At 41.6% G+C, this 26,083-nt stretch overlaps 1 protein-coding gene across 2 annotated transcripts; it reads right to left on the reverse strand.

Annotated features, from left to right (window-relative positions):
• Positions 1–339: 339 nt before the first annotated feature.
• YWHAB (tyrosine 3-monooxygenase/tryptophan 5-monooxygenase activation protein beta) lies at positions 340–26,083 on the reverse strand. 2 transcript variants are annotated; one of them, XM_049869858.1, is made up of 6 exons: positions 25,925–26,083; positions 8,081–8,383; positions 5,836–5,959; positions 4,208–4,371; positions 2,712–2,807; positions 340–2,324 (listed from the first exon to the last, which is right to left on the reverse strand). In XM_049869858.1, exons 2-6 carry the CDS (start codon positions 8,372–8,374, stop codon positions 2,268–2,270), a joined length of 735 nt encoding a protein of 244 aa, XP_049725815.1. In that variant the 5' UTR covers positions 8,375–8,383; positions 25,925–26,083; the 3' UTR covers positions 340–2,267. The 2 variants fall into 2 exon arrangements, with proteins under 2 accessions (XP_049725815.1, XP_049725816.1); XM_049869859.1 differs by lacking the exon at positions 25,925–26,083 and adding an exon at positions 21,748–21,833.

The following is a 26,083-nucleotide window of genomic DNA, read 5'->3' on the forward strand; positions in this document are numbered from 1 at the left end:
GACCATCTCTCACTGCTGTGTCACACCTAACGGAGGGCCTGAGGTAGGGCTTTTGAAGGCTGTGCGAAATAATTGCCCACACCAATTCTCAGAAGCCACAAAAGAGGACATAACACCAGGAGGGTTTGTTTGTAGGGGAAGGTGGAGGAAGCATCATCAGGTGGAAAGAGGTTCTGTGTTAAGTGATGGTAATTTTGTCCTTTTCACAACACCTTGACATGGTTCTAAAGAGTGAAATAAAGCTATTGCCTACTTTTAAACAAAGGGCAGAGTCAAAAATAAGTGTGATCAGAATAGCTACCTAGTTCTCGTAGTGACAGAGACAGAGTGACACACCGATTCACAGGCAACTAACTGATAAAATTTTTTATTTCACTTTCGAATTTTTACACTTTTCCTGATTATTCCATGTAAGGTGAAACCAGAACTGTTTAAAAGACATACACAAATCTAGTACATCAATAACCAGAGATTTTTCTTTTTTGCTATACTATTTTCACAACCACGGGTGTGCTTGCTAGGCAGTATAACCATCACAGAAGCAAACGTTAGGCAGAATACTGGTAAGGAAAAACAAAGCAAGAAAGAGCTACCAGATATACAGACAGGCTCGGTTCCACATTCACTACTGTATTTATCAAGCGCCAAGTATTAACTGCACGTTTTTGTTCAGCTAGGAAGGAGAAGGGGGATTTTTTTTGTTGCTGTTTTTTTTTTTTTCTTTTTTTTTTTTGGTTTGTTTTATATCAGTGCATGAATTTTTCTTTTTTCGTTTCAGCAGATGGACAAACGGATGGACTTTACAGGTACACGGAATGTTAAGGGTAGAGGGTGATCCTGTGAGACGGATAGGCCTGGCTGTTCTTGATTCTCTCCACTGCAGTGTCCACGCACCTTCCCTGCATTATAGGGTCTTGTTTCAACACGTCTGGGAACTTAGCTGGATGAGTACACTTGGGAGATCCAGTGACAGGTACTAACAAGCATTATCAGGGCTGGCTGCATTTCAGGGAGAAATCATGGGTATTTAAAAATACTTTTTTGATTCAGATCCTGGTATGACCAAAGAGCAACAACCATGCTGAGAACTGGAGGAAGAGAGAGCTAGGGTGCCCACAGCTCTTTTCAACTCTCTGAAGCTAGGCCTGCTCACCAGGGTGAGCAACTTCTCTCACTGCCCCCAGGCCTCCCGGCCCTGCCCATACAGTATTAAACAGTGAACAAAAGACAAAGAAAATTCAGAAAGGGAAAAAAAAAAAAAAAACCTGTGAGGCAGAAGGACAGAAATTTAAAGAGCGATGAGAAAGCCAATGTCAAAAGCACCCCCCCCAAGAGGACAGTGGGAAAGAATGTTTAGATTTCAAAATTTAAAACCCCAAACTAGGAAGAACCCAAAGATTTGAGCACTCCTCAAGTGAAAGGCAATCTCTGCAGAACATTATTCTTAAAGGAATTACCCAGTAAACAGGTAAGACCATTCATAGGATACACAGCATTTTTTTCCCCCTTTAGCTCAATGGTTATGAGGAAAACAGATTCCGCTATTGAAGCACAAGTTGCAAATTGATAACATATTGCTGTAGGAAAGGGGGTCTAGTCACATGTGTTATATGAGCACTGGACCTTTTTAGAGTGTCATAACCCAGTTATCTGCCAAAAGGAATTTCAATTTCAGGCTTCGAGTTTCCTCAGAAGAAGACACTATGGACATCTGCGATCATGAGTGCCAACAGCCCAAACTGGTCAAGTGTCTATAAGCCCTGAACAACAGGCAGAATTACTGAGTTACCATTAACTCAAATGCCGAATGATAGATGTCTCACTTGAACTCCCAGCGTCACAATATAGTCTCTATAACTTTCTGTACAACTTTACAACGGAATTGTATTTCAGTGACTATTTTGATATCAGATTAAACTTTCCAAAAAGTTACACGTAATTCAGGTCTATTTTTTCTACCAGTAAGAGTTCTGCTAAGTTACAAAACCCCATAATCACAGTGTTCAGTTAAAAAAAAAAAAAAAAAAAAACAACACGCGGTAATCCCGTCAACGTTAATCAAAATCAAAACTTTTGAATGCCGTGGCATTTATGTGACCAATCGGAGTTTAAGATACAGATACCAGCTATTTATCCCATGGATCATTTTTGCTAGGCTGAGGCTGTGAAAAATCGAGAATCGATGTACGATTCTTTTTTTATCGCACAAAGGGATATATGTGGAAGGTACAGAGTGACACTGAACAGATCACGAAGCACAGGAGACATTAGTTCTCTCCCTCCCCAGCGTCTGCTTCATCTCCCTGGTTTTCCGACGTCCACAGCTGCAAGAGAAAAATAAAGCTAAAACTCAGTAAAGCTATAACATAATCATAATAGGGCTACTGAGATTTACTCAGAGAGGTGGCCAGATCAGTAGTCTTAACTCACACCACTATTTATATTCTTCCTGTATCACTGCAGACAGTGATGACTACAGAGGGCAAAACTTGAGCTGTCATATTTACAAGCTATTTAAACAATTTAAAATTTTAACTACACTTAAACCAAACCAAATCCATTGCCACTGAGTCGATTCCGACTCATACCTACACTTAACAGGCTACAACTCCTCTCTAGGAGCCTGGGATAACAAGTGAGTTAGTAAACAAGTGAATAGGAAAGAGACTATAAACCATCCAGAAGTAGTCCCTGAGATGAGCAATACTTACAGTCAGATTGTCCCTAAGTAGCTGCATGATCAGGGTACTGTCTTTGTAAGACTCTTCGTTCAGTGTATCCAGTTCAGCGATCGCTTCATCAAATGCCTAAAACAAAGAGCCTTTAAAAAAGAATTCACAGGTTCTCTGGAGCAAGATTAGCCTACCTTTTTTTCCTACTAACAAGTAAATGGAGATAACACAGGCTATCATTAAATTATTTGCTAATTATTTCAAAAAATTACTTCATGTATGTTTACAAAGCACCCACCAAGAATGAGAGAATTTCTAAATAAGAACTCTGCTATACCCAACAACGCAGCAGTATTACTGTTAACCCAGCACGTACACTCCAGGCAAATGCACCTGATTTTTTAATTACAAAGACACTGCTTGTAAGTAATCCTTTTGTAAAAAAAACTCAGTCAAAAGCTCTCGGTATAAAGGATAAAGGAAGGAAGAGAAGCTCGTATCGCTAAATGTGATTTAAGTGACAGAACTCTGAAAATTCAATTAAGACATTTCCATTAAAAGAAACAGTGAAGTAACAACTGCCTCCTTTTCTATGAGACCAGAAGAACTGGACGGAGCCCAGCAACCATTTCTGAACATTTTGATCAAAGATTCTATTGAAGAATTCTGATCAAAAGGGGGAAAATGCAGAAGAGAATTTCAAATTCTCACGGAATCCAGACTTTCTGGAGCCACGGAAGCTAAATGAATCCCCAAAACTACTGCCCAGAGATAATCTTTAAACCTTAAACTAAAAATATCCCCTAAGACGTCTTAAAGCCAAACAGTTTAGCTTAACTAGTAAAGAATGTCTGCCTTGAGCACTGTGCTCTCTTAACATCTATCTATATGGGATCAAACTGACAACAGCAACTTGGAAGATCAGACAGGGAACTTAGGGGGCAATGGCTATGTCAGTGGAGGGGAACATATCAGAAAAGAAGGATGAGCCTGGTTGCACACTCGACAGATGCAATCACTGGAACTGAATTGTACGGGTAGAAACTAACTGTTCAATTGGTGCATGTTGTGTATACTCTCAACAACAACAAAATTATAAAATAAAAAATATTAAAGTAACAGTGTACATGCTGAAAGACTATGAAAATATGTTGAAAAGGCAGCTGGGTTACCAAAAAAAGAATACAGGAGGTAATATAGCACACAATGAAAAAAGTGATCTGATGTCTTTCATTTACACAGCCATAACCTCAAATCCTGACAGAAGGATGACAGTATATATCCAAGGCCTGCAGCCCAAGCTTGACCATCAACAGCCCACTACTCTACCTGCACCCTGAATTTTCTACAACCTCTCCCCGCAAATAAAGAAGTAATAGGTCTGTATTTATTGCCTAAGAGATAAACTGCCAACCCCATAAAAATCTTCAAAAAGTCCAAGACAATGAGTTATGTTCAGATTATAAAAAGAAATTATTAGAAAGCACAAGCACAGTTTTACTCAGATCAGAAACCACAAAGAAGGTCTGTCTCACCGTTTTTGCCAGGCTGCAGGCCTTTTCAGGAGAATTTAGAATCTCATAGTAAAAGACTGAGAAATTTAACGCCAGGCCAAGTCGAATTGGGTGTGTAGGCTGCATTTCTTTCTTGCTAATTTCAAATGCTTCCTGGTAAGCCTGCTGGGAGTTCGACACAGTGGCTATAAGAAAGATGAACAACGTTAAAAGCTGGGCTAATATGCTGCATCGTACACTGGATCTGCTACCAAACTGTCTTACCACACTGGGCTGGAGCAAATGACCTATCAGATGGGGTGTCAGTGCCTGACATTTGTTAAATACTTTTTCTAACCCAAGTATGTTATGGAGGAAAACAAAGACAATTATGACTAAGCCTACTAAAGCAGTTAAGAAATAGAGAAATAAACTTTAATAAGATAAAAACCAAACCTGTAATCATCTCTTTGCTTGTCTCTTCCCTTCTAGTCTGTGACCTTACGAGAGTACCCGTTGGAACCTGCTTCTGTCGAGTCAATTTCAACTCCTAGTGACCCTGTAGGACAGAGTAGAACTGCCCCACAGGGTGTCCAAGGCTGTGAATCTTTACGGAAGCAGACTGTCACATCTTTCTCCCATGGAGCGGCTGGTGGGTTCTAACTGCCAACTTTTTGGTTAGCAGCCGAGCACTTTAACCACTGTGCCACCAGGGCTCCTTTTAACAAGATGGAATGTGAAAATCATTATGTTCTAGTGGAAAGATCATGGACTTTGGAGTCACCAGGCTCAAACCCAAACTTAAATTCCCAATTCTTAATCAGTAGGTGTGTGGCTTAGAGCAAATGAAGACCTCCATGGGCCTTGGTTTCCCATACCAGAAAATGGGCAGCCTCCTACCTAAACTCACAGGGTTGTGTGAGGACAAATGATATGCAAATGAGGCTCTAAAGGATTTGGCACATAAAACCAAAAACCAAACCTGGTGCCACTGAGTCAATTCCGACTCATAGCGACCCTATATAACCCAAAAACCAGACCCAGTGCCGTCAATTCCGACTCATAGTGACCCTATATAGTAGGCACTTAATAAGGTGTAGCTGTAATTATAACTATCACAATAATGTGTGATAAAAGTACATCATTATGGTAGTAGTTTATACCATCAACCATTTAAAGTTTCACCTCCAGAAAGAGAACTACCAAGTAGTCCTCAAGCTAAAGATCTCTGCAGTGAGTTTATGTCAATGGGGGAGGGACAAGTCAGAAAAGCAGGGAGAGAATGGTCATACGACTTGAAGAAGAACATAATCAATGTCACACATAATCAATGTCACTGAGTTGTACATGCAGGAATTGTTGAGTATCATGGTATATGTCTTGCTGTGTATATTTTCAACAATAACAACAATAAAAAAAGATAAAGATCTCCTTAAATGCACTACTACACTAGACTTTTAATAACTTCCATAGTTTGTCCCTCAGAAACATCCTGACTCGTCAGACCCCACAATCCTGTTCATCATAAGTCAGCACAATGCTGCGGTCTTTTCAATTCTGAGTGCTGTGCTGCTAGTCATGGTGAACAGACAAAGCAAAAACTGTTAAAGTCATTATGAAGGGAAACTGGCTCCATTATTGGTCAAATTTTCTTAAAAAATATAACTTACTTTGTTTATTGTCTCCAGATGCCACCTCAGAAAGGTATCTAAAATAATCTCCTTTCATTTTCAAGTAGAACACCTTACTTTCTGGTTGTGTAGCATTGGGAATAAGATATTTGTCCAACAGCTCCTAAAAAGTGATCCACACTTTGTTAAGAATCTGGAAATCTTATTATTTATGTTTAAAAAAAAAAAAACAACTATGCGATTCAAAATACACACTACCAATTCTAAATAATTTTTTTTTGTCTTAATTAAAAACAAACAGGTATGTTTCATCCAAAGCTTTTAAATGCTATTTAGCCCAGGTCATAATAAAGATGCCTGTATCCTTCTGTTAAAAATTACTTTGACCATCCATAAGGGGTTGATTAAATATAGCCATACAATGAAATGCTATGTAGGCCTTGAAAATGATAATGCAGAACCATACCGATAACACGGAAAGGCTCTCACAAGAAAACTGAGTGAAAAAGAGCAGATTATAAATGCCACATGAATCCTATTAATATCCAATATCTAATACTGGAAGGATAAAAAAAAAATGGAAGGATATATACACCAATATGTTAACAATGGTTCTCTGAGTAATAGGATTAGAAGTGATTTTTACTTATTTATACTCTCCTACCTTGTCCTTTTTATTTCTGTAACTAGAGGGGATAAAAGGTATTAATAGAGCAAAACTGCCAAGCACTACATTTAGATTCAAAAAGACCTGGGTTCAAATCCTTCCCCTTCCACTTACTATCTGTATGACCCTGGACAAAATACCTAGTCACCCCGAGCCTCAGTTTCCTCAGCTATACAATGAAGATCTTAAGAGCCATCTTCTAGGAGAATCATGAGGATAAATCAGCTAACGTACATATAGTCCTTCAAAGGTGCCTAGCACATAGTAAGCACTCAAAAGAGTAGCTAATACTATTATTAATAATAAATTCCTTTAAACATTTATGCTTACAACAAAAGTAGTTCTGAAGGAGTCCACGCTTCGTATACAGAGCAATATTTTCGAAGAGTTGTTTTAGAATGTGGCATCCTGAAAAACTGGTTAAGAGGCAGTAAGTACCATGCTCTTCTTCATATTCTTTCAGATGCTCTTAAAAGCTGGTCTAGAGTTCAGGAATTATGGAACTTTCTTGCCCTTGGAATGCATGCCATACTTCATCTGAATACCAGATGTACCTAACATTCAGGAATTAGTGCACCATTAACAAACCCCCAAATAACCAATAGGAAACAAGTTTAGCCATGACACCCTCACACCATGAGTCTAATAAAAAGAAGCTCAATGCAAAAGCTTAGTTATATGGAGACGTAATCAAGTAAAGTGAGAAGATGCAAGGGGCAGTAGTCATTTTAATATTCTTTGCAGACAGACGGGGGTAACTCCTTATGGGTTAGGAAGGAGGAATACTGTCTGGGTGGCTGACAGGTTTTGTACTGGTTTTCAAAAGAAAAGTGTCATGGGCAGTGATTCAGGGAGGCAGCCAGCAGGGGAGGAGGTAGATCCACAAGTGTGAATTCCTTTTCCCTTCAAAGCAGCCCTTACCGTTCATATTTACCTGATTTCACCTGGAAGAAAAAAAAAGTTCCCAGTGGGCTCAGGGTGTGAGGGAAAGACAGTATGATCACGATTTGCTGTAAGATACACACCCCTCCCATCCAACCCCAGATGGTGGCCAGAGGAAAAGCAGGTAGGACTCAATCTTCTGACTAACGCATATATAAAACACAAGAGGGCAGAATCCTCAAACCGTTTACTCGGAATTGGGATACATGCCCAAACTAATGGAAGTGCCTAATTTTCAGACAAAACAGGACTGCACACTGTGAAGGTTATGACTGGGGAGAGGCTGGAAGGCAGCTCGGCTTCTTGATCCTGCCTCTCCTTACTGGAGATGATGCCACTACTTAGACCAGTATTTAGAATAAATAGCCTGTCTGTGGCTGTGTCTGGCCTCAATTTCTGAAGAAAAGATGGAGGGATGACGACTAAATGTTCCTGCTTCTCACAGATCTCTTTGATGACAGAGAATACTCCATAAGTGATGAGCAAGCGCTGATGAGGCAGGAAGTGAGAAAATCACATTCTATGCTTTAAAACTAGTTGCGAACAGTCTGCAGCTTTCCGGTATATTCAGACACCTTCGCCTCTCTCTCACAGGCTGTTTCAGAGTTTGCACTTGTACATTAAGTTAATACTATTTAGAAAGCATTGTTTAAAACAGAAACACTGGCCTCTTACCAGAACATCATTGCAGATGTCCTGCAGCTCTGCCTCTATCTTCTCACGGTATTCTTTGCCCATCTGCTGCTTCTTCTCATTCCTCTCCGTTTTCTGTTCAATGCTGGAGATGACACGCCAGGAAGAGCGGCGGGCACCTACCACATTCTTATAGGCAACAGAGAGCAGATTTCTCTCTTCGTTGGAGAGTTCGTGCCCCTGTTCCGTGACTGCCTTCATGGCTGCAGCCATATCATCATAGCGTTCAGCCTGCTCGGCGAGTTTGGCTTTCTGTACCAGCTCACTCTTATCCATGGTTATTAACTAGAATGAGAGCAAGAGGGGAGAAAAAAAGAAAGCAAATGTCAGGCAGGGCCCAAGAAACGCATAAGGGAATCTTTCCAACCTATCTGGAAAGACGCATACCTAAATGTCAAACATCTACTTCCAAATGCCATCAACAATACTGACCATGTATTGGGCACCTATAGGGTTAGGTATGTTGCTAAGTTAAGGCTTTTATATTATTTTGGTCAATTAATTTTCCCAATAGTCCTCCAGGGTAGGTATGTTCACAACAACCTCTTCTCCCTTTCTAGAGGTGAAGAAATGGAGGTTCAGAAAAGGTCAGAAATGTGCCTAGGTCAACCCTGCTAGTAGATGGTGGTGGGGCTGGCTGACCGGAGTTGGCTCCAACTCATGGTGAGCCCATGTACAACAGAATAAAAGGTTGCCCGGTCCTGCACCATCTTCATGATTATCATTGGCATGCTCAAGTCCATTGCCGTGGTCACTGTATTTTGAGTGCCTTCCAATCTAGGGGGCCCCTCTTACAGCTCTATATAGAACAATATTCTGCTGTGATCCACAGTCTTCCTTAGCTGATTTTGAGAAGTACATCACCAGGCCTTTCTTCATTAGTCTGGAAGCTCCACTGAAACCTGTCCACCACGGGTGACCCTGTTGGTATTTGAAATTTTGGTGGCGTAGCTTCCAGCATCATAGCAACGTGCAAATCACACAGTACAACAAAACAAACAGACGGGTTGTGGTAGTAGATGGTAGAGAGCCAGACTTCAAACTCAAGTCTATCTGGTTCTAAAGCTTTTGTTTTCTTCCATTATCGTGTCTCCCAACATATAAAAACAGCTTAATAACTATTTCCTTGAAAGCTTATCCTGAATACATGTCCTTTACTGCTTTCAAAAATTGTTTTATTTTTACCAAATCTGTTTTGCCCTATAGAATAGGAGGAAAAAAAAAAAGCTGAATATGATTATTGCTTCAATCTTAAAACAAAAGATATGATTTTAAATCCCATATTTGACAGTGCCCATCAAGCAATAGGCACCTGAAAAATGGAAGTCATTACTATATTGTATGAAATTTGCTAACTCTGTTACAAAGACATACTGTAGGAAAAGAACACAAACTATGGGCAGCCAGACTTGAGCTCTATCTAGCACAAGTTCCGCTACTTCCTAGTTGTATGACACCTAACCTCTGAGAGCTCCAGTTTGCTTCCTGGAAAATAAGAGCACTACCAACTCTCTTACAGGGCTGCTTTGAGGAACACATGACCTGAGAGAAGTGAAGGCACTTTGAAAAGTTCAAAGTATTATATACCAGGCAATAATTTTGTACACGGGTAAAGGCTGCAAGAAATATGACTATACTCAACAAGATTCACAGTAACAGAATTTAAAACCATAACTGAGTTCATTTAAAAGTTTTTTTCTGAAATAAATATCAATCTTTGTGACTTCAGTTTACCATTTTATCAAGCCTCTACGCCGGTGAAATTCCTCACTTTACCGTAGTCAATTCTCCATTGTAACAGTCACCATTTATAGAGTGCAGTAATTTTTTGGTAATACATAGCTAAAAAATTATTAACCAATAATCAGACTTAGTTTGTATGTGCTGCTGGTTTAAAATCTTAATATATCCATCTTTGCCACACAGTGTAAAAATATGCTAATATCTTAAGGTATAAAAAGATGAAATACAACTTTGAACAGTAGTAGCAATGTCAGTATTTTTTAAGCAAATTTTTTCACTACTAGATACATGGTATAATTTAAGACTAAAAATGATTAATAATTTAAAAATAGCAAATAAGGTATAACCCCCACTCATAAAATTATCTGCCTCAAAAGTCATTTCTCTACATTTAATGGAGAAATTCTACAGACAGGGCCCTATCACATTAAAATATTTTTAATAAATGGAGCACAATGATAAGATACACCCCAAATCTAGGCAATTTAGAAAGAGTGGGTCTTGTCATTTAGAACTACAGTTTCTCTTTCCTAGCATGTATTATCTAAATCATATTCAGAGCTGTGTCCTATATACCAAAAACCAAACCAAACCCAGTGCCGTTGAGTCAATTCCAATTCATAGCGACACTACTGGACAGAGTAGAACTGCCCCATAGGGTTTCCAAGGAGCGCCTGGTTGATCTGGCTGCCAGCCTTTTGGTTAGCAGCTGTAGTTCTTAACCACTACGCCACCAGGGTTTCCGTGTCCTATAATTCTAAGTTTACACTCAGAGAAGTAAGTCTCACCATGATCCATCTGACATCTTCACTCACATCACTAGACTGAAACTACAGGAGAGAGAGTTATCCTCACAAAGCATTCCAGTTGCTCCCCTACATTTCCCAGCAACCCTCTGCAGGCAGGAGGAACCATGTGGTAGTTCTGTCCAATAAAACATAAACAGAAGGGATGCTACTTCCAGGCTAAAACTGAAAAGCCTATGTGCAATCCTCCAGTCTGTCTCTTCTACAGCTACCACCTAAAAGGCCATGTGTTTTAGGTGGGACAGTCACAAAACGGTGAAGTTCCTGAGTATGTCACGCAGAAATTCCTGCAGACCTGCACTGGACAGGTGGTGTAAAAGACGCTTTTGTTGGGGGAAACCACTGATGTGTTGGGGCTTTCGTTGCCACAGAACAAACTAGTCTAATACAAGTACATCAAAAATACATTATTTATCATCTTGACATTATATATTCTCTCAGTATGTCTAACTTTCTTGACCATAAAGGCTTTGAAATTAGGGTAATATCTCCATCATTAAACCTGTTTCATTGTTCTGAAAGTGCCAGGTACAGCAGGAAGAAGTCAACTTTTGAGGACTTGATAAACTTTAGAAAATTTCCAGTCTATAGACTTATTCAAAGTGAGCAGTCATTTAGTGGCCCTCTTCAAAGTTCACCTGTGCAACTCTGCCTATGAAAGATTCCAATTAATAAAGTGCTGGCGAAAAGCCAAGTCAGAGCTAAGCCATCCCATGCAGTATTCTAACAGAGGATCAACGAAGTTGATCAACACAGCTAACAGATGCCAAGGAACTCTTTGGTCCTAGTAGGTCCGCAAATTAAATCCTTCCCCCACTTCCTCTCTCCCCCACAAACATTAAAAGCTATACCACACCTCTCCAAAGAATCCTGATGACTCCTTGGAACTGTCCAAATATACACACTCTATTTCCCAAAATAAAATGTGGCCTTTCTGGTATGGGGCTAACTGTTTCAACTTCTTTGGGATCAAAGAACTGTTGGAGACGTACACCTTAAAAAATCTGTACCCAACTAATTAGTAGATAAGAACTATTTTAGGTGAAGGGAAAGACAACATACAATACAGGCGAGGTCAGCACAATTGTACTAAACCAAAAAGAAACAAGTTTCCTGAATAAACTGAACACTTCGAAGGCCAGCATAGCAGGGGCGGGGGTTTGGGAACCATGGTTTCAGGGAACATCTAAGTCAACTGGTATAATAAAATCTGTTAGGAAAACATTCTGCATCCCACTTTGGAGAGTGGCACCTGGGGTCTTAAAAAAGGTCTTAAAACGCTAGCAAGAGGCCATCTAAGATGCATCGACTGGTCTCAACCCACCTGGAGCAAAGGAGAATGAAGAACACCAACAATACAAGGTAATTATGAGCCCAAGAGACAGACAGGGCCACATAAACCAGAGACTACATCAGCCTGAGACCAGAAAAACTAGGTGGTGCCCGGCTACAACCAATGACTGCCCTGACAGGGAACACAACAGATGGAGCACGAGAGCAGTGGGATGCACACCTCAAATTCTCATAAAAAGACCAGACTTAATGGTCTGATACTAGAAGGACCCCAGAGGTCCTGGTCCCCAGACCTTCTGTTAGCCCAAGACAGTAACCATTCCCAAAGCCAACTCTTCAGACAGGGATTGGACTGGCCTATGGGATAGAAAATGATACTGGTGAAGAGTGAGCTTCTTGGATCAAGTAGACACATGAGACTATGTGGGTAGCTCCTGTCCAGACGGGAGATGAGAGGGCAGAGGGGGTCAGAAGCTGGCTGAATGGACACGAAAATACAGAGTGGAGGGAGGGAGTATGCTGGCTCATTAGGGGGAGAGCAACTAGGAGTATATAAACCAAGAAACCAAACCCACTACCGTTGAGTCAATTCCGACTCATAGCGACCCTATAGGACAGGGTAGAACTGCCCCGTAGAGTTTCCAGGGAGTGCCTGGCAGATTCAAACTGCCGACCTTTTGGTTAGCAGCAGTAGCACTTAACCACTACGCCACCAGGGTTTCCAAGGAGTATATAGCAAGGTGTGTATAAATTTTTGTAGGAGAGACTGGCTTGATTTGTAAACTTTCACTTAAAGCACAATAAAAAAAAAAAATCTGTATCCATAATTGGTTTATTTCTTTTTAATTACACAGACACCAAAACAACTCACAATAATCAAAATCCATCCTAAATGTTCTGATGCCTACCACTTATACAACTTTTGACTTATATAACATAGATTTTGAAGCAGCTAGACCAATTTCAACAGGAAATGGGTTACACAACACCCAGCAGTTTGGAGAAAGGCAGGAAGCAAGGGAGAAATGAAACTGTTCTTATTTCTACATGGACAATACGTCTCCCATCCATTACTCTCGCTCTCCTCACTGCTTTCAGTCTCTCATCTCTAGCCATTTCAGGTCTTTGCTATCAGAACCATCTTCTTAAAGCTCTGATCAAGTCACGTCCTCTTCAAAGATTCCTGCTGCCCACAGTAGTTGTTGTCAGCCATCCTGGACTCACAGCAACCACACGCACAACACAACAAAATGCTGCCCGGTCCTGTGCCACCCCCATGATCAGTTACGTATTGGGACCATTGTGATCCAAAGGGTTTTCAATACAACGGAGCATCAGATTTCCTCCCAGCAGTGAAAGCTTCCCAACCTCTGGCCCCAGAGTTTCCCACTACATGCCTTCTACACAATAATGTGCTTCTACCAAAATGCTGTCTTACAAAGTGTGCTTTTCTGTCTTTGTGCCACTCCCTCTACCAGGAATGTCCGTTCTCATTTACTTTGCATACAAAATTCTTCGGGCCACAGATCAAATGCCATCCCCTTGATGAAGCCTTTCTTAAACCACTAAGTCTGCACTATCTGCTAGCCACTAGCCACACGTGGCTATTCACCTGAAATGTGGCTGGCGCTACACGTTGAAATCATAACACAATGAAACCTCTGAGAACCGGAACCTGACCGGACTGCTTTGTCTCTCCCGGTCTCACAAGTTTTCCACTTTTGACAGGATGCACTCATACCACTTTCCTATTACTCCTTTTAGTGAAAATGTTTTTTCAGTTTTCCTTCTCTGACAGGTTTCCACCTTACACAGGTTTTACTGTATTTTGCATATACTGCATTAAGTAAAATATATTATTAAAATTAATTCCACTTGTTTCTTTTCACCACTAGAAAATTTTAAATTATATCTGCCTCATCATTCTGTTTCTATTGGACAAGTACTACTCTAAGCTAAACTTAATTAAATTCAGTCTCAAAGCATTTCACCTATACCTCCCAATGTGTTATCACATTTCTTTAGTACTAAAAGTATTTGTATATAAAGTCCCTTGTTGACGTTCCCACCACCAAAAAACCCAGTGCCCTCGAGTCGATTCCGACTCATAGCGACCCTATAGGACGGAGTAGAACTGCCCCACAGTTTCCAAGGAGTGCCTGGCGGATTTGAACTGCCGACCCCTTGGTTAGCAGCCGTAGCACTTAACCACTACACCACCAGGGTCTCCTTGTTGACGGTCCGTACCATCGAATTGGCTTCAACTCAGGGCGACCTTATTTTCTAATTTCCTGAGTTTATATACTTTATTCTCTTATATGCTATCGTAGTCAGGTGTCATCGAGCGGGCTCTGGCTCATGGCGACCCCATGTACAACAGAATGAAATGCTGCCTAGTCTTGCATCATCTTCACGATCGTTGGTATATTTGAGTCCACTGTTTTGGCTACTGCATAGATCCATCTCACTGAGTCTCCCTCGTTTTCACTGACGCTTACTACACCATAAGCTCCTTTAGGGTATATCTCCCACAGCACCTTGTACTTGGAAACCCTGGTGGCATAGTGGTTAAGTGCTACAGCTGCTAACCTAAGGGTCGGCAGTTCAAATCCAACAGGCGCTCCTTAGAAACTCTACGGGGCAGTTCTACTCTGTCCTATAGGGTTGCCATAAGTCGGAATCGACTCGACGGCACTGGGTTTAGTTCTTTTTTTTTTTTACCTTGTACTTAACTGGTATGAACAAGTATCTTCTGAATGAACAGATGTCAAAATCAAAGAACAGTGTAACTGCACATTTGGTAGAGTTCTCTTTTTCCTCAAATAATCCAAAGTACCTATTCTCTAAAAGTACATTAAATTCTCGTCACGTTTGTACCTCATTCCTTGCACACTACTTTAACATCACTGTTCCTAAACTACCCCTTCAGTTGTGCCTTCGCCCTGACTCAATAACTTTCAATGACCCCCCTTTGGCTACTCCACCAAACCTAAACTCTATCTGGCTTTCAAAGTCCTTCATAATGTTAGGCTTTCTCACCCACCATTTTCCAACATGTAGCCTTCTCTCAGGCTGGCCATCACCACATGCCCTATAAAGGCCGTGCTCAAACATACACGAGTCTACTTCATCTAGAATGCTCTATTTACCTCCTGCCAATCTATGCAAGCCCTTCCCATCCACCTAGGGCTAGAAAGCCTTCCCTGATTACTCCAGCCCTCAGTGATCTACCTGCTTATGAATTCATGCCTATTACACAGACTAGGACTTGTTTATGCTGTTCTGTGTTACAATGAGGACCATACTAATAACCACTGTTTCTCGAGTGTATGGCCCAAAGGAAAGCTTCACGTTTGTTTCTCATTTAACACCTAAACTGTGCCAAGCACAAAACTAATGCTCAAATAAGTATCTGATAATTTTTTCAACAAATTATTTCTTGGGGGGCAGAAAGTACACAGGCTACTTTCATCTGGTGTAGCAAAAAAGCAACAGGGCTATATGGAAGAGCATAAACTGCCACTTCTTAGCCAGGTAACCCTGTTAAATCTCGGTCTTCCGATCTATAAAATGGACACCTGTGAGAGCTGGAACTCGATGAGACTGCCTTGTTTTTCTGGATCTCCTAAGTTTTCCACCTTTGACAGGGTGCAGTCTTAACCACTTTTCTATAGCTCTCCATTAGTGGAAAATATTTGCATTTTCCACCTTACACAGGTTCTGGCTTTTGCTGTAACAGAATCTACCTCAAAGGAGTTGCTGTGAGATGGAGCATGGGGAATTAAAGAATAGTCAATGTGGAAATCTTTTTTTAAAAAATGCACAGTGCAAAACAAATCTGAAGTATTATTATTCCTTTCATAGTACCTACACATCACTGTTTTAGCCCACAAAATGTGAGCCTGGATTTTTGTTAATCCAAATTCCACGAGAAGGAAGAGCAAAAGTCTAGATTAATCTTGTACAGGAAGTGAATATGTTACAAGTTAACATTCCCAGATAAGACCCTAGATCTGAATGTCCTCAAACTGGACAAACATTGACTGTAACTGTTTAGTTCCTTACTGAACCTTCTTGAGGCGACAAGTATAGATAGTTCACAATCAGGATGTACTTTTCTTCTGAGACTCTGACTCAAGATCCCACCAAGAAAAACAATGGCAGGAGAACCTTTGTTTCTTAAAAAGTCTTAACAGATTGTAGTCTACTTCAGCTCTGGCACTAATAGCACCCAGAGTCAAGATAACCAGAGCAGACAACTACTCATTAGAGGTTGCAGGAGTCTACCCCTGGAGTGAGCCAAGAGATTTTCCCTGATATGAACATATACCAGGAACACATTGACATGATTTATGGTAGAGAACAAGCTCTACACAGCATATGCACACCCACCTGATGGATGTCAGTCTGTTCTAAGCCACTGGGTGCAGCAAGTCAGAGGACTGGGAAGCATTTGCTGATAAAACAGCAACTGCTTAGTGAAAAATTGGAAACAATCTAATTATTCAAAAATGCGAATGTTAGTAGATTGCAACTCACAGTGGCTCTATAGGACAGAGCAGAACCGCCCCATAGGGCTTCCAAGGAGCGGCTAGTGGATTCGACCTGCTCATCTTTTGGTTAGCAGCTAAGCTCTTAACCACTGCGGCACCAGCGCTCCAGTTTAAAAAATACAAAGATAGATGGTGCAAGATTACATGACCACTAAAACAAGGGGTTTAATGTCGTGGAAAGATTTGTTAAGGAGACAGGGAGGAGGGGGAAGTGTACAACAGTTCATTTTTGTAAAATATCCCCTCAAGAGCATACAAACACGAACAGAAAAGTTGACACCAACCCTATCGTGATGATAACATTATTATAATCTTCATTTTCTTATTTTCTGAATTTTAGGAGCTCTGGTGGCACAATGGTTAAAGTGTTCAGCTGCCAATGGAAAGGGCAGCAGTTCGAACCCACGAGCCACTCTACAGGAGAAAGATGTGGCAATACAATGCCATAAAGATTTACAGCCTTGGAAACCCTATGGGGCAGCTCTACTCTGTCCTATAGGATTGCTATGAGTCAGGATCAACCGAACAGCCAGAAGGTTTTGTTTTTTGTACTACTTTAAAAATTTTTTATAAGAAAAAGTTTTTAAGGAGAAGCCACCGATGCAGATAAACAGGAAGTTAATTTCCTTCAAATAAATGAAACCCCAAGTCAGACGGTAAAGGCTGAACCAAGAGTATCTATGAACTAACCTAGCCCCTCTTTTTCAAGGGTTTTTTGGTTGGGTAACTATCGGGTATTTCCCTAGCAGGGCTCCAAGTTCTCGGAGGCCACTTTCCAGTGGCCAGAAGCAGATATCCAAGGATAAGGAAAAAATGACTAACCATTTCTACTTCATATTCTAAACGCACTGCAAAGGAAGAAAAGAATTGAAAATGACAGCTGTGGTGTTTAGAATTAACTTTTGGCTATGTTTTGTTTTCTGGGAAAACGAACAAACTTAACTCTAGAATAATGAACTTTAATTGAGTTTAACAATTTGTTAGAAATTTAAAACAAGGATTCCGTTATCTACTACGTGTCAGGAATTACCGAAGCGCTATATAACACACACAAGCAGGACCCGTTGCTAGGCAAGGCCTACATACAATAAATCTGGATTCCCAAGAGAAACAAAGTGATTTCTCCACATTTTCATATTATAACTTCTCTGAATCTCAGTCTCCTCCAAAGTTAAAAGCGGACACTAATAGCTATGAAGTGAGAGAACGTACATAAAATGCCAGTCTGAGGAAAGGCTCAAAAGGCAAACATTCTTACTCTTAAGCTACTTCATGAAAATGTAGTGGACATAATGTGTGCTGAAATAACTGCAAATGGAAACACTACCAATTTTTCTAAGAACTCTTGATTATTCACTGAGAGGAATGGAAAAGAAATACAAGCGGAACAGTGTAGACCTACCCTCCCAAAGCTTATACTCCAATGATAGGGACATGAGACGACAAACACATATTTAAGGGTTACAAAGCTTCCCCTTGGAGTAGCAACCAGCTAAAATTTGAGGAAAGAGGTTTAAAGTTAAAAGTGGCTGGTTTTATGGGATGGGAGTTCCTGGGTGGTGCAAACAGTTAAGTGCTTGACTACTAGCAGAAAGGTTGGCAGTTCAAACCCATCCAGAGGCACCTTGGAAGGCAGGCCTGGCCATCTGCTTCTGAAAGGACACAGCCTTGAAAATCCTATGGAGCAGTTGTACTCTGCACACATAAGGTCACCATGGGTCGGAATCGCCTCGATGGCAACTAATAACAACAGGGCTCTGTATAGGAGAGAAAAAGTGAGCTCCAGATGGGGACAGGAAGAACAGACGTATCAATAAAGTATAAGTATGTGGTTCTAGATGGAACAGAAACCAAGAGCCGAAGTAGATACAGAATGAGAACAATTATCAATTGGAGAAGGGAAACTGATGGGCATCTTAAAAATCCAGACTCAAAAGTTTCAACGGGGAGACAGAAAGAGCCACATAAACCAGAGACTACATCAGCCTGAGACCAAAAGAATGAAGATAGTGCCCGGCTACAACCGGTGACTGCCCTAACAGGGAACACAACAAAGAACCCCTGAAGGAGCAGGAGAGCAGTGGGATGCACACCTCAAATTCTCATAAAAAGACCAGATTTAATGGTCTGACTGAGACTAGAAGGACTCCGGAGGTCATGGTCCCCAGACCTTCTGTTAGCCCAAGACAGGAACCATTCCCAAAGCCAACTCTTCAGACAGGGATTGTACTGGACTATGTCATTGGAAATGATACTGGTGAGGAGTGCGCTTCTTGGATTAAGTAAACACATGAGACTACGCGGGCAGCTCCTGTCTAAAGGGGAGATGAGAGGGCAGAGGGGGTCAGAAGCTGGCTGAATGGACATGAAAACGGAGTGTGTTGTCTCATTAGGGGGAGAACAACTAGGAGTATACAGCAAGGTGTATGCAAATCTTTGTATAACAGACTGACTTGATCTGTAAACTTTCACTTAAAGCACAATTAAAAAAAAAAGTTTCAATGGGGTCTAAGGAACTGAGAGTGAATTCTCAACAGCATTCAGACGTACCATTCCAGAGGGCATCCACAGTGCCATAAAGTAAAAGTTACAGTTCTGGAGTCATTCTGCTGGAGGAAAACAGATGCCAGGGTACTGCAGGAGGACTGAGAAAGTAAGTGGACCAGGTGGTTTGTGGGTGTTACCCGGAAAAAGTTAAGTACTTCTGGCTCTCAAAGAAAACTATTCACTGAAAAACACCCACTCTAAGAATGTCTGTGTGCCATTTTATACAAAATACCAAGGAGTCCTGGTGGCTCAGAGGTTAAGCATTTGGCTGCTAACGGAAAGGTCAGCAGTTCGAACCTACGAGCCACCCCACGGGAGAAAGACGCAGCAGCAGTCTGCTTCCATAGAGATTACAGCCTGGGAGACCCTACAGGGCAGTTCTACTCTATCCTACAGGGCTGCTGGGAGTCGGAGTCGACCTCAGGGCAATGGAATTGGTTGGGGTTTTTTTTTTTTTAATAATAAATGTAATTTTATTCAAACATTTACAGGCCATTTATTAGAAAATAAGACACAACATATCTGAAATAGAACACTTAGAACTTACATCCAGTGGACATTTAATTGTGGAGGAAAACTACATCTCTCTTTCAAAATCCCTTGACCTCTTTTGTATCAGTTGTTGAGTATCATTGCTAAAGGGATGTCCAAATGCTCAAGGTTACACTGAAAACAACGGTGGAGGTGTTACGTGATTTGCCAAGGTCACACAATGGGAATCAACAACAGATACGACAATAAATTGATCCCCGGGTTGATCAATCCAAAAAGACAATATGCTCATTCTGTTCCATAAAAACAGCCCGTCTGTTGATCTTGTAAAGTGGTGTCAAAAGCCTGGGGCCCAAACAAACAAATGAAGCCTGTGCAGTAATGGGGGGCAAGGTAACCAATTAAAAAAAAAAAAAAAGCTTCAGACTCGCCAATATAATGGAATGACCCTGTCCAATTTACCAGCACCACATGCCACTTCTATATGGGGCAGTCCCAGGTAGCTCTAGAATACCTGCCCTCTTTGAGCCTCAGTTTTTTCATCCATAAAACAGGCCAATCTACTTAATAGGGTTCTTGGAAAGAGTAAATGAGTTCATGAAGCGAAACATTTAATACAGTTTCCGCACACTGTAAGAGCTCAAGTGGCAGCCACAGTATATTGCATACAAAAGGCTAACGAACAAATGGTCAGCCCCAGTTAAGGGACGCTTATTACGTACCTCATTTTCTTGTAAATCCAGGCTGCTTTTTTTAGAGACTTTTAAAAGAAAGCACACATGTTAACTTATCTACGCCTACTTATAAAATAACGCTTATCACAGTTTACTTCAAACGTTTCTGTTGGCTCCCACACTGGACTGTGGGCTTAAGGCAGGGACTCAGGCTTTCATCTTTGAACACCCAATGTGTAGCACAATGCCTGCCCGTTGAATATAAACTATTTGATCAATTGATGCATTTTTTTTTTAAAGGTGAAGAAGGCTGATTTTCCTGTGTAGACAGAAAGAGGCAGACCATATTTTATCTGTAAAATACAGACTGTATCTATTGTCTGCCTTAGACTCCTTTTTGAAAAGAGCCATCTCAGCTCTAATCAGGAGGCAACGCTACCCTTCTTTTTTTTTTTTTTTTAAACTAATATTCCTCAGCTACTAATCATTATATTTATAGATTCAAAAATCCAATCAGTTTCGGTTAAGGATGATGAAAAGCATTTGGTGATGGTTGCTCAACATGAAGAAGGCAATTAAAAAAAGAAAACAAACCCGTTGCCATCGAGTCAATTCCGACTCACAGCAACCCTATAGGACAAAGCAGAACTGCCCCATAGGGTTTCCAAGCAGCGCCTGGTGGATTGGAACTGCTGACCTTTTGGTTAGCAGCTGTGGCTCTTAACCACTACACCACCAGGGTTTCCAAGAGGACAGAGCAATGAAGGTAATTAGTGTCACTGAATTATGCACTCAAAAATGGTTAAAATGGCAAATGTTATACATGTTTTACCATGATTAAAAAAAAAATCCAACTACTAAGCTATACAGAAAGTCATATCAGCTAACTGGCTTAGTAAATAATTACAACCAAAATATCCACCATTTAAAATCCACCTGAAGTGCCAAGCACTGAGGAGTTTATAATAGTTCATGTAATCCTAAGTATCTAAGAAGGAGACCCCTATTACAGATGCCAGGAGTTAACCTGCCCAGGGACACACGGCCACATACAGCAGAGCTGGGATCTAAAACAACATTCATTTTAAAATTAATGCTCTTTCCTGTATGCTTCACTATTTCCTAAACATCAATTATAACTCCAATACTTACTTAACGGAAAAGATGGACTAGACAATTTTTTCAAGAGTCATGTAAAGTTACTACAGTTGAAATTTTAGTATAACTAGCTTAAAAAAACCAAAATAAAATTAAGTTAAAAATAGCATATGCCAAAAACTTATCAAACTGTCAAACGAACTTTAAGGCAAATAATAACAAATGAGAGGGCTCATATCTACTTTATTATAGCCTTTGATCTCTTTGCCCTGGTCAAAAGCAAACACCAAACTGGTCGCCACTGAGTCGACTCTGACTCATAGTGGCCCTCTAGGACAGAGCAGAGTCGCCCCGTAGGGTTTCTAAAGTTGTAAATGTTTACGGAAGCAGACTGCCATATCTTTCTCCGTCGTCTGAGCAGCTGGTGCGTTCGAACTACCAACCTTTCAGTTAGCAGCCGAGCGATTAATCACTGCACCACCAGGGCTCCTCGTCCTCGTCAAGGCATCAAGGACACTCAGAAATAACTTTTCTTGTCCGGTCTCTTTGGAAAAACAATGAAATAAACTAATCAGTACAGGAAAAAACTTACATAAGAGGACTAGCCAGTTTTTTTTTTTTTTTTAAATCATCTTCCCTAACCTACAGTCAGCTCAGAATGACTTGTTCTTTTGAGGCAAAATAGGCCACCAATCATTTCCATCTCATTCCAAGTATCAGAACTACATGAACTATGCTGATTGGAGTTCTTTTAGCTGAGAAAGCGGCAGGATGAGTGGTTTGTAGTACACATATTACAAAAAACTGCACATTAGTCTGATTTTCCTCCTCCAGTATCAACCTTAGAAAAATTCCCTCAGATTCCAGCTCCAACTGCTAGTTTCTCCATCATGACGCGTAGATGACTAAACCAAAAAAACCACACCCGTTGCGGCTGAGTTCATCCCGACTCACAGCGACCCTATAGGACAGAGTAGAGCTGCCCCATAGGATTTCCAAGGAGTCGCTGGTGGATTCAACTGCCGACCTTTTGGCTAGCAGCCCAGGGCTGCGCCACCAGGGCTCCATGTAGATGACTACCAGGACCATCTTCACGTAGACAGCCAAGTGGTTTCAAAGCCTGAAAGTTGCTATTATGTAATTTCTTACCCGGGCTAGCGTGAATTGTCGCCTCCCTTAGAAAAACACAGAAACCAAGGAACTTAAAGCACCTTTACAAGTAAATTTTAATTCGTGCTCTCAGGTATCCTCATAGTTTGATGCCAATGAAAGAACAGGCAGCATAACAGGATGTTATAATTTAGAACTTGCTTTCTACTTACATAGATATAGTCCCTCATCTCCTCCTCCTCAACAAAATATGGGAAGTCTAAAAGTCTACAGGGAAAGCAATATAATAAACAGAAATAAATAACGATGATCCTGACCAAATTCCCTAAGATGAAGAAGCTAGGGATGGATAAATCCATGTGCCACAAAGTAACTGATGAGCTTTTTCCCTAAGTATGAAGCAAGTACTAGAAAAACTGGATTTTTCACAGGCTTGTTACTAATGTACACCAGCAGTATTAAGGGATCCCTACGCGCCAGGATGGAGATACCCGTACCCCGTCGCCATCTTGTCGATTCCAACTCACAGAGACCCTATACAACAGAGGAGAACTGCTCCATAAGGTTACCAAGGCTATAATCTTTATGGGAGCAGACTGGTACATCCTTCTCCTGCAGAACAGCTGGTGGATTCGAACTGCCCACCTTTCAGTTAGCAGCTGAGCACTTAACCACTGTGCCACCAGCGCTCCCTAGGGTGGAGATATTTCCTCCCAATAAATTATATATTCAAAAATAGTTAAAATTCCTGTTCAAACACATCTATTTTAGTAGAATACATGCAGAGAAAAACTAAGGACTAAACGGTGTTCACAAGAAGAAAATGCATGTGTTGTTCTACCACACTTAGAAATCTATCATTCCCTGGAGCCAGACTGCCTTGGTTTGATTCCTGGCTCCAGCACTTACCATCTGTGTAACCTTGGGAAAATTATTTACCTTCTCTGTGCCTGCGTTTCCTCTTCTGTAAAATGAGGCTAACAGAGTTATCTATTGTTGGGTGTTATAAGGACTGAGTTTATATGTGTAAAGTGCTTACAGCAAAGCTTGTCACATTGTAAGTGATAAGCGGTAGCTATGCCTGATGCTACCTCATCGGTTGATAAATAAATCCCAAATAGATGGAATGCATACATACATCTACCTACATACATGTTTCTGTGTGTTTGTGTTCATGAATACATGATCGAATAACATCAAACACTTACTACTATGTGCCAGATACTTATTTTAATTATTGGATTCGCCGCAACAACCCAGCTAAGACTACATTACCATTCCCGTTGTACAGATGAGAACATGGGCTCGGAAAGACCAGAAATGGTATATACAAAATAAAGTTCTACAATAATATTTTTTGAAAGCAACATGTGTACAAGAGGGTTCGGTTTCATCAGGTTACAACTGAAGAAAAAAGCCATTAGCAGTGAACACTGTGGTTAAAAAACAAAACCAAAAGCTTATATTTAACAATTTACAGGTTGTAAAAATGCCTCATGGCAACTCTGCAGATAGGGAAACTAAGAACCAGAGATTTAAGTAATAAGCTGAAGTTCACACAGCTAGAAAATGCTGCAGGCAAGACCTGAATCAGATTTCTCTGACTCCAGGTTCACTGCTCTTTTCGCTTCTGTATCCACACAGCCAAATGGGCAAAACGCACTTTTTGCAGTTCCAAATCTCCGGAGACACAGCCTAGGGAACTAGCATCATGGGAATTTGCCCAGCCTGTTTTATGGAGCCTGCCTAGCTGATCTATAGAGCTCCAATTCTAAAATGGCTTCAACTTAACACAGGCACTGCATGATGGGAAATGTACAGAAGATTATAGGGTAGGAGCCATACTCCTGGGACTGACAGTCCATAAATATTTGCTACCGATGAATGAGGATATTCAATCTAAAAACTAGGTGTGTGGCCTAGGCCAAATCGCCTCATTTTTCATAAAGACTGCATCTGTAAGATGAGTGAATGGTTTCTTATCTCACTGAAACGAAAGATTAGGAAAATAATTCAGCAGCTGCCACTGGATCATCAGCCTTCCGTTTTGAAAGCCACACTTAAATTCTCACTTGTGTCCAGTAAAACCGATAGGTTTTCCCCTCACCACAACATGGGCTGCTAAGGGCATGAATTCTAGAAAAATGAGGGGCTCAGACCACTGATATCCATCCCCAAAAAAGAAATGGGTGTACTAGAAGCAGTCAAGAAAAAATTCATTAAGGACTAATATTTATAAATTTCCAAAAGGAAAACGCAAAAAGCTAAGTAGCCGCATACATATCCAATTCTATAAACAGCGTTATGTTCTATACACTGCATCCGAACATTTGAGACAGAGAGAGAAGTCCAGACGATTTTCATATTCTTACAAGCCCTTCACCTTTCTGCTTTGGCTTCTGTGGCTGTCTGATTTTCTATGATCATGACATCGTCTTGCCAAATTCCATCTCCCACACAGGCCAAGTAAAATCAGAGCTTGATGCTACCTAGCCTTAACAAAGAGAAATGCAGTGAGGGCAAGCACAAGAGACATGATTTTTATCGAAAGGTTGGCAAATTGTCTTACCAATACTGCCACCTTTGAAAGCCCCGTTACGTGCGAGTTCTCCATTTGCAATAGACAAGGGTGTATTTATTTTCTGAAAAAAAGGGGCACAAATCATGTCCACTCCTTCCTCACCACCAGGGAGGCCACCAAGCAAATTTCAGACCAAAAAACATGCTCTCATACAGTATGGGGGAATTTCGGGGGAGGACACAAAATACCTGAGCATTAAATGAAGGTAAATGCTGTGGGAAAATGCTTGGATTCCCAGCCTTTGATAATTTTTTTTTTCCCCCTGGGGATTCCACCTAACTCAGTAACCGGTTCCAACAAATGCATTTTCTTAACTCAAAACCTCAGCCCAGTGCTTCCCGGGTTAATCTCGGGTCCTCCCAGGCTCCATAACCAATGAACGACGATGAAATGGCTTTACTGCAAAGTGGGAGGGGGTTTTCCCCCCCGCTGTCTCCCAAGGTTAAACCCCTTACTCATCCAAAGAGAGTGATGCACGGGCCCCGGGGCTCGAGAACTCGCCCGTATTTGGTTATATCTCAATTTTTGGAAACCGGAAAACAGGGAGGAGGAGGTGATAGAGCTGAAAGGGGCCGCTCTCGCCGCCTGCGGCGAAGGGAGGGGTCGCGCGGGGATCGGAGCTGGAGAGGGAGGGCCCCGGGTCCACGGTCGGCGGTCTTGGCCGGCTCAGCATGGAACCGCACCCCGCCGCCAGGGCAGGGCAGGGCCGCAGGAGGCGAGGGAGGCCCGCGCCGCTCGAGGAGGCAAAGGGCCCGGCCCCGGAAGCAGGGAGGGGCCGCGGTGAGAACAGGCCCGCACCGCAGGCGGCCGCGCGGGACCTAGAAGGCCGCTCGGCTCTCGCCGGAGCCCACCCGCGCGGCCGCCGGAGCCGAAAAGGAGCCTCAGGCTTGGGTTCCCAGGGGCTTTGGGCGGACCCGGCGCGCACTCACCGTAGGAGGACTGCAGGCAGCAAAGACACTTCCCAGCGAAGCTCAGAGCGCGATGACCGCTTCCTTCCCAACCCCAATTCTCAGGCGGCGACGGCAGCGGCGGCGGCAGCTACCCCGGCTCCGGAATCGGCGGCGGGTGGCGGCAGCTCCACTTCCGCT

Source organism: Elephas maximus, chromosome 25 (genome assembly GCF_024166365.1).
Source record: "Elephas maximus indicus isolate mEleMax1 chromosome 25, mEleMax1 primary haplotype, whole genome shotgun sequence".
Lineage (NCBI taxonomy): Eukaryota > Metazoa > Chordata > Mammalia > Proboscidea > Elephantidae > Elephas > Elephas maximus.

What these genes read in the sequence shown, in the direction of transcription:
- YWHAB (XM_049869858.1), bottom strand. Translation starts at nt 8,374, where the DNA reads ATGGATAAGAGTGAGCTGGTACAGAAAGCCAAACTCGCCGAGCAGGCT. An exon ending in ATCTGGAGACAATAAACAAA is followed by an intron (nt 4,372 to 5,835) that starts GTAAGTTATATT and finishes TCTTTCTTATAG; the next exon opens with CCACTGTGTCGAACTCCCAG. An exon ending in CCTGCAGCCTGGCAAAAACG is followed by an intron (nt 2,808 to 4,207) that starts GTGAGACAGACC and finishes TCTTTGTTTTAG; the next exon opens with GCATTTGATGAAGCGATCGC.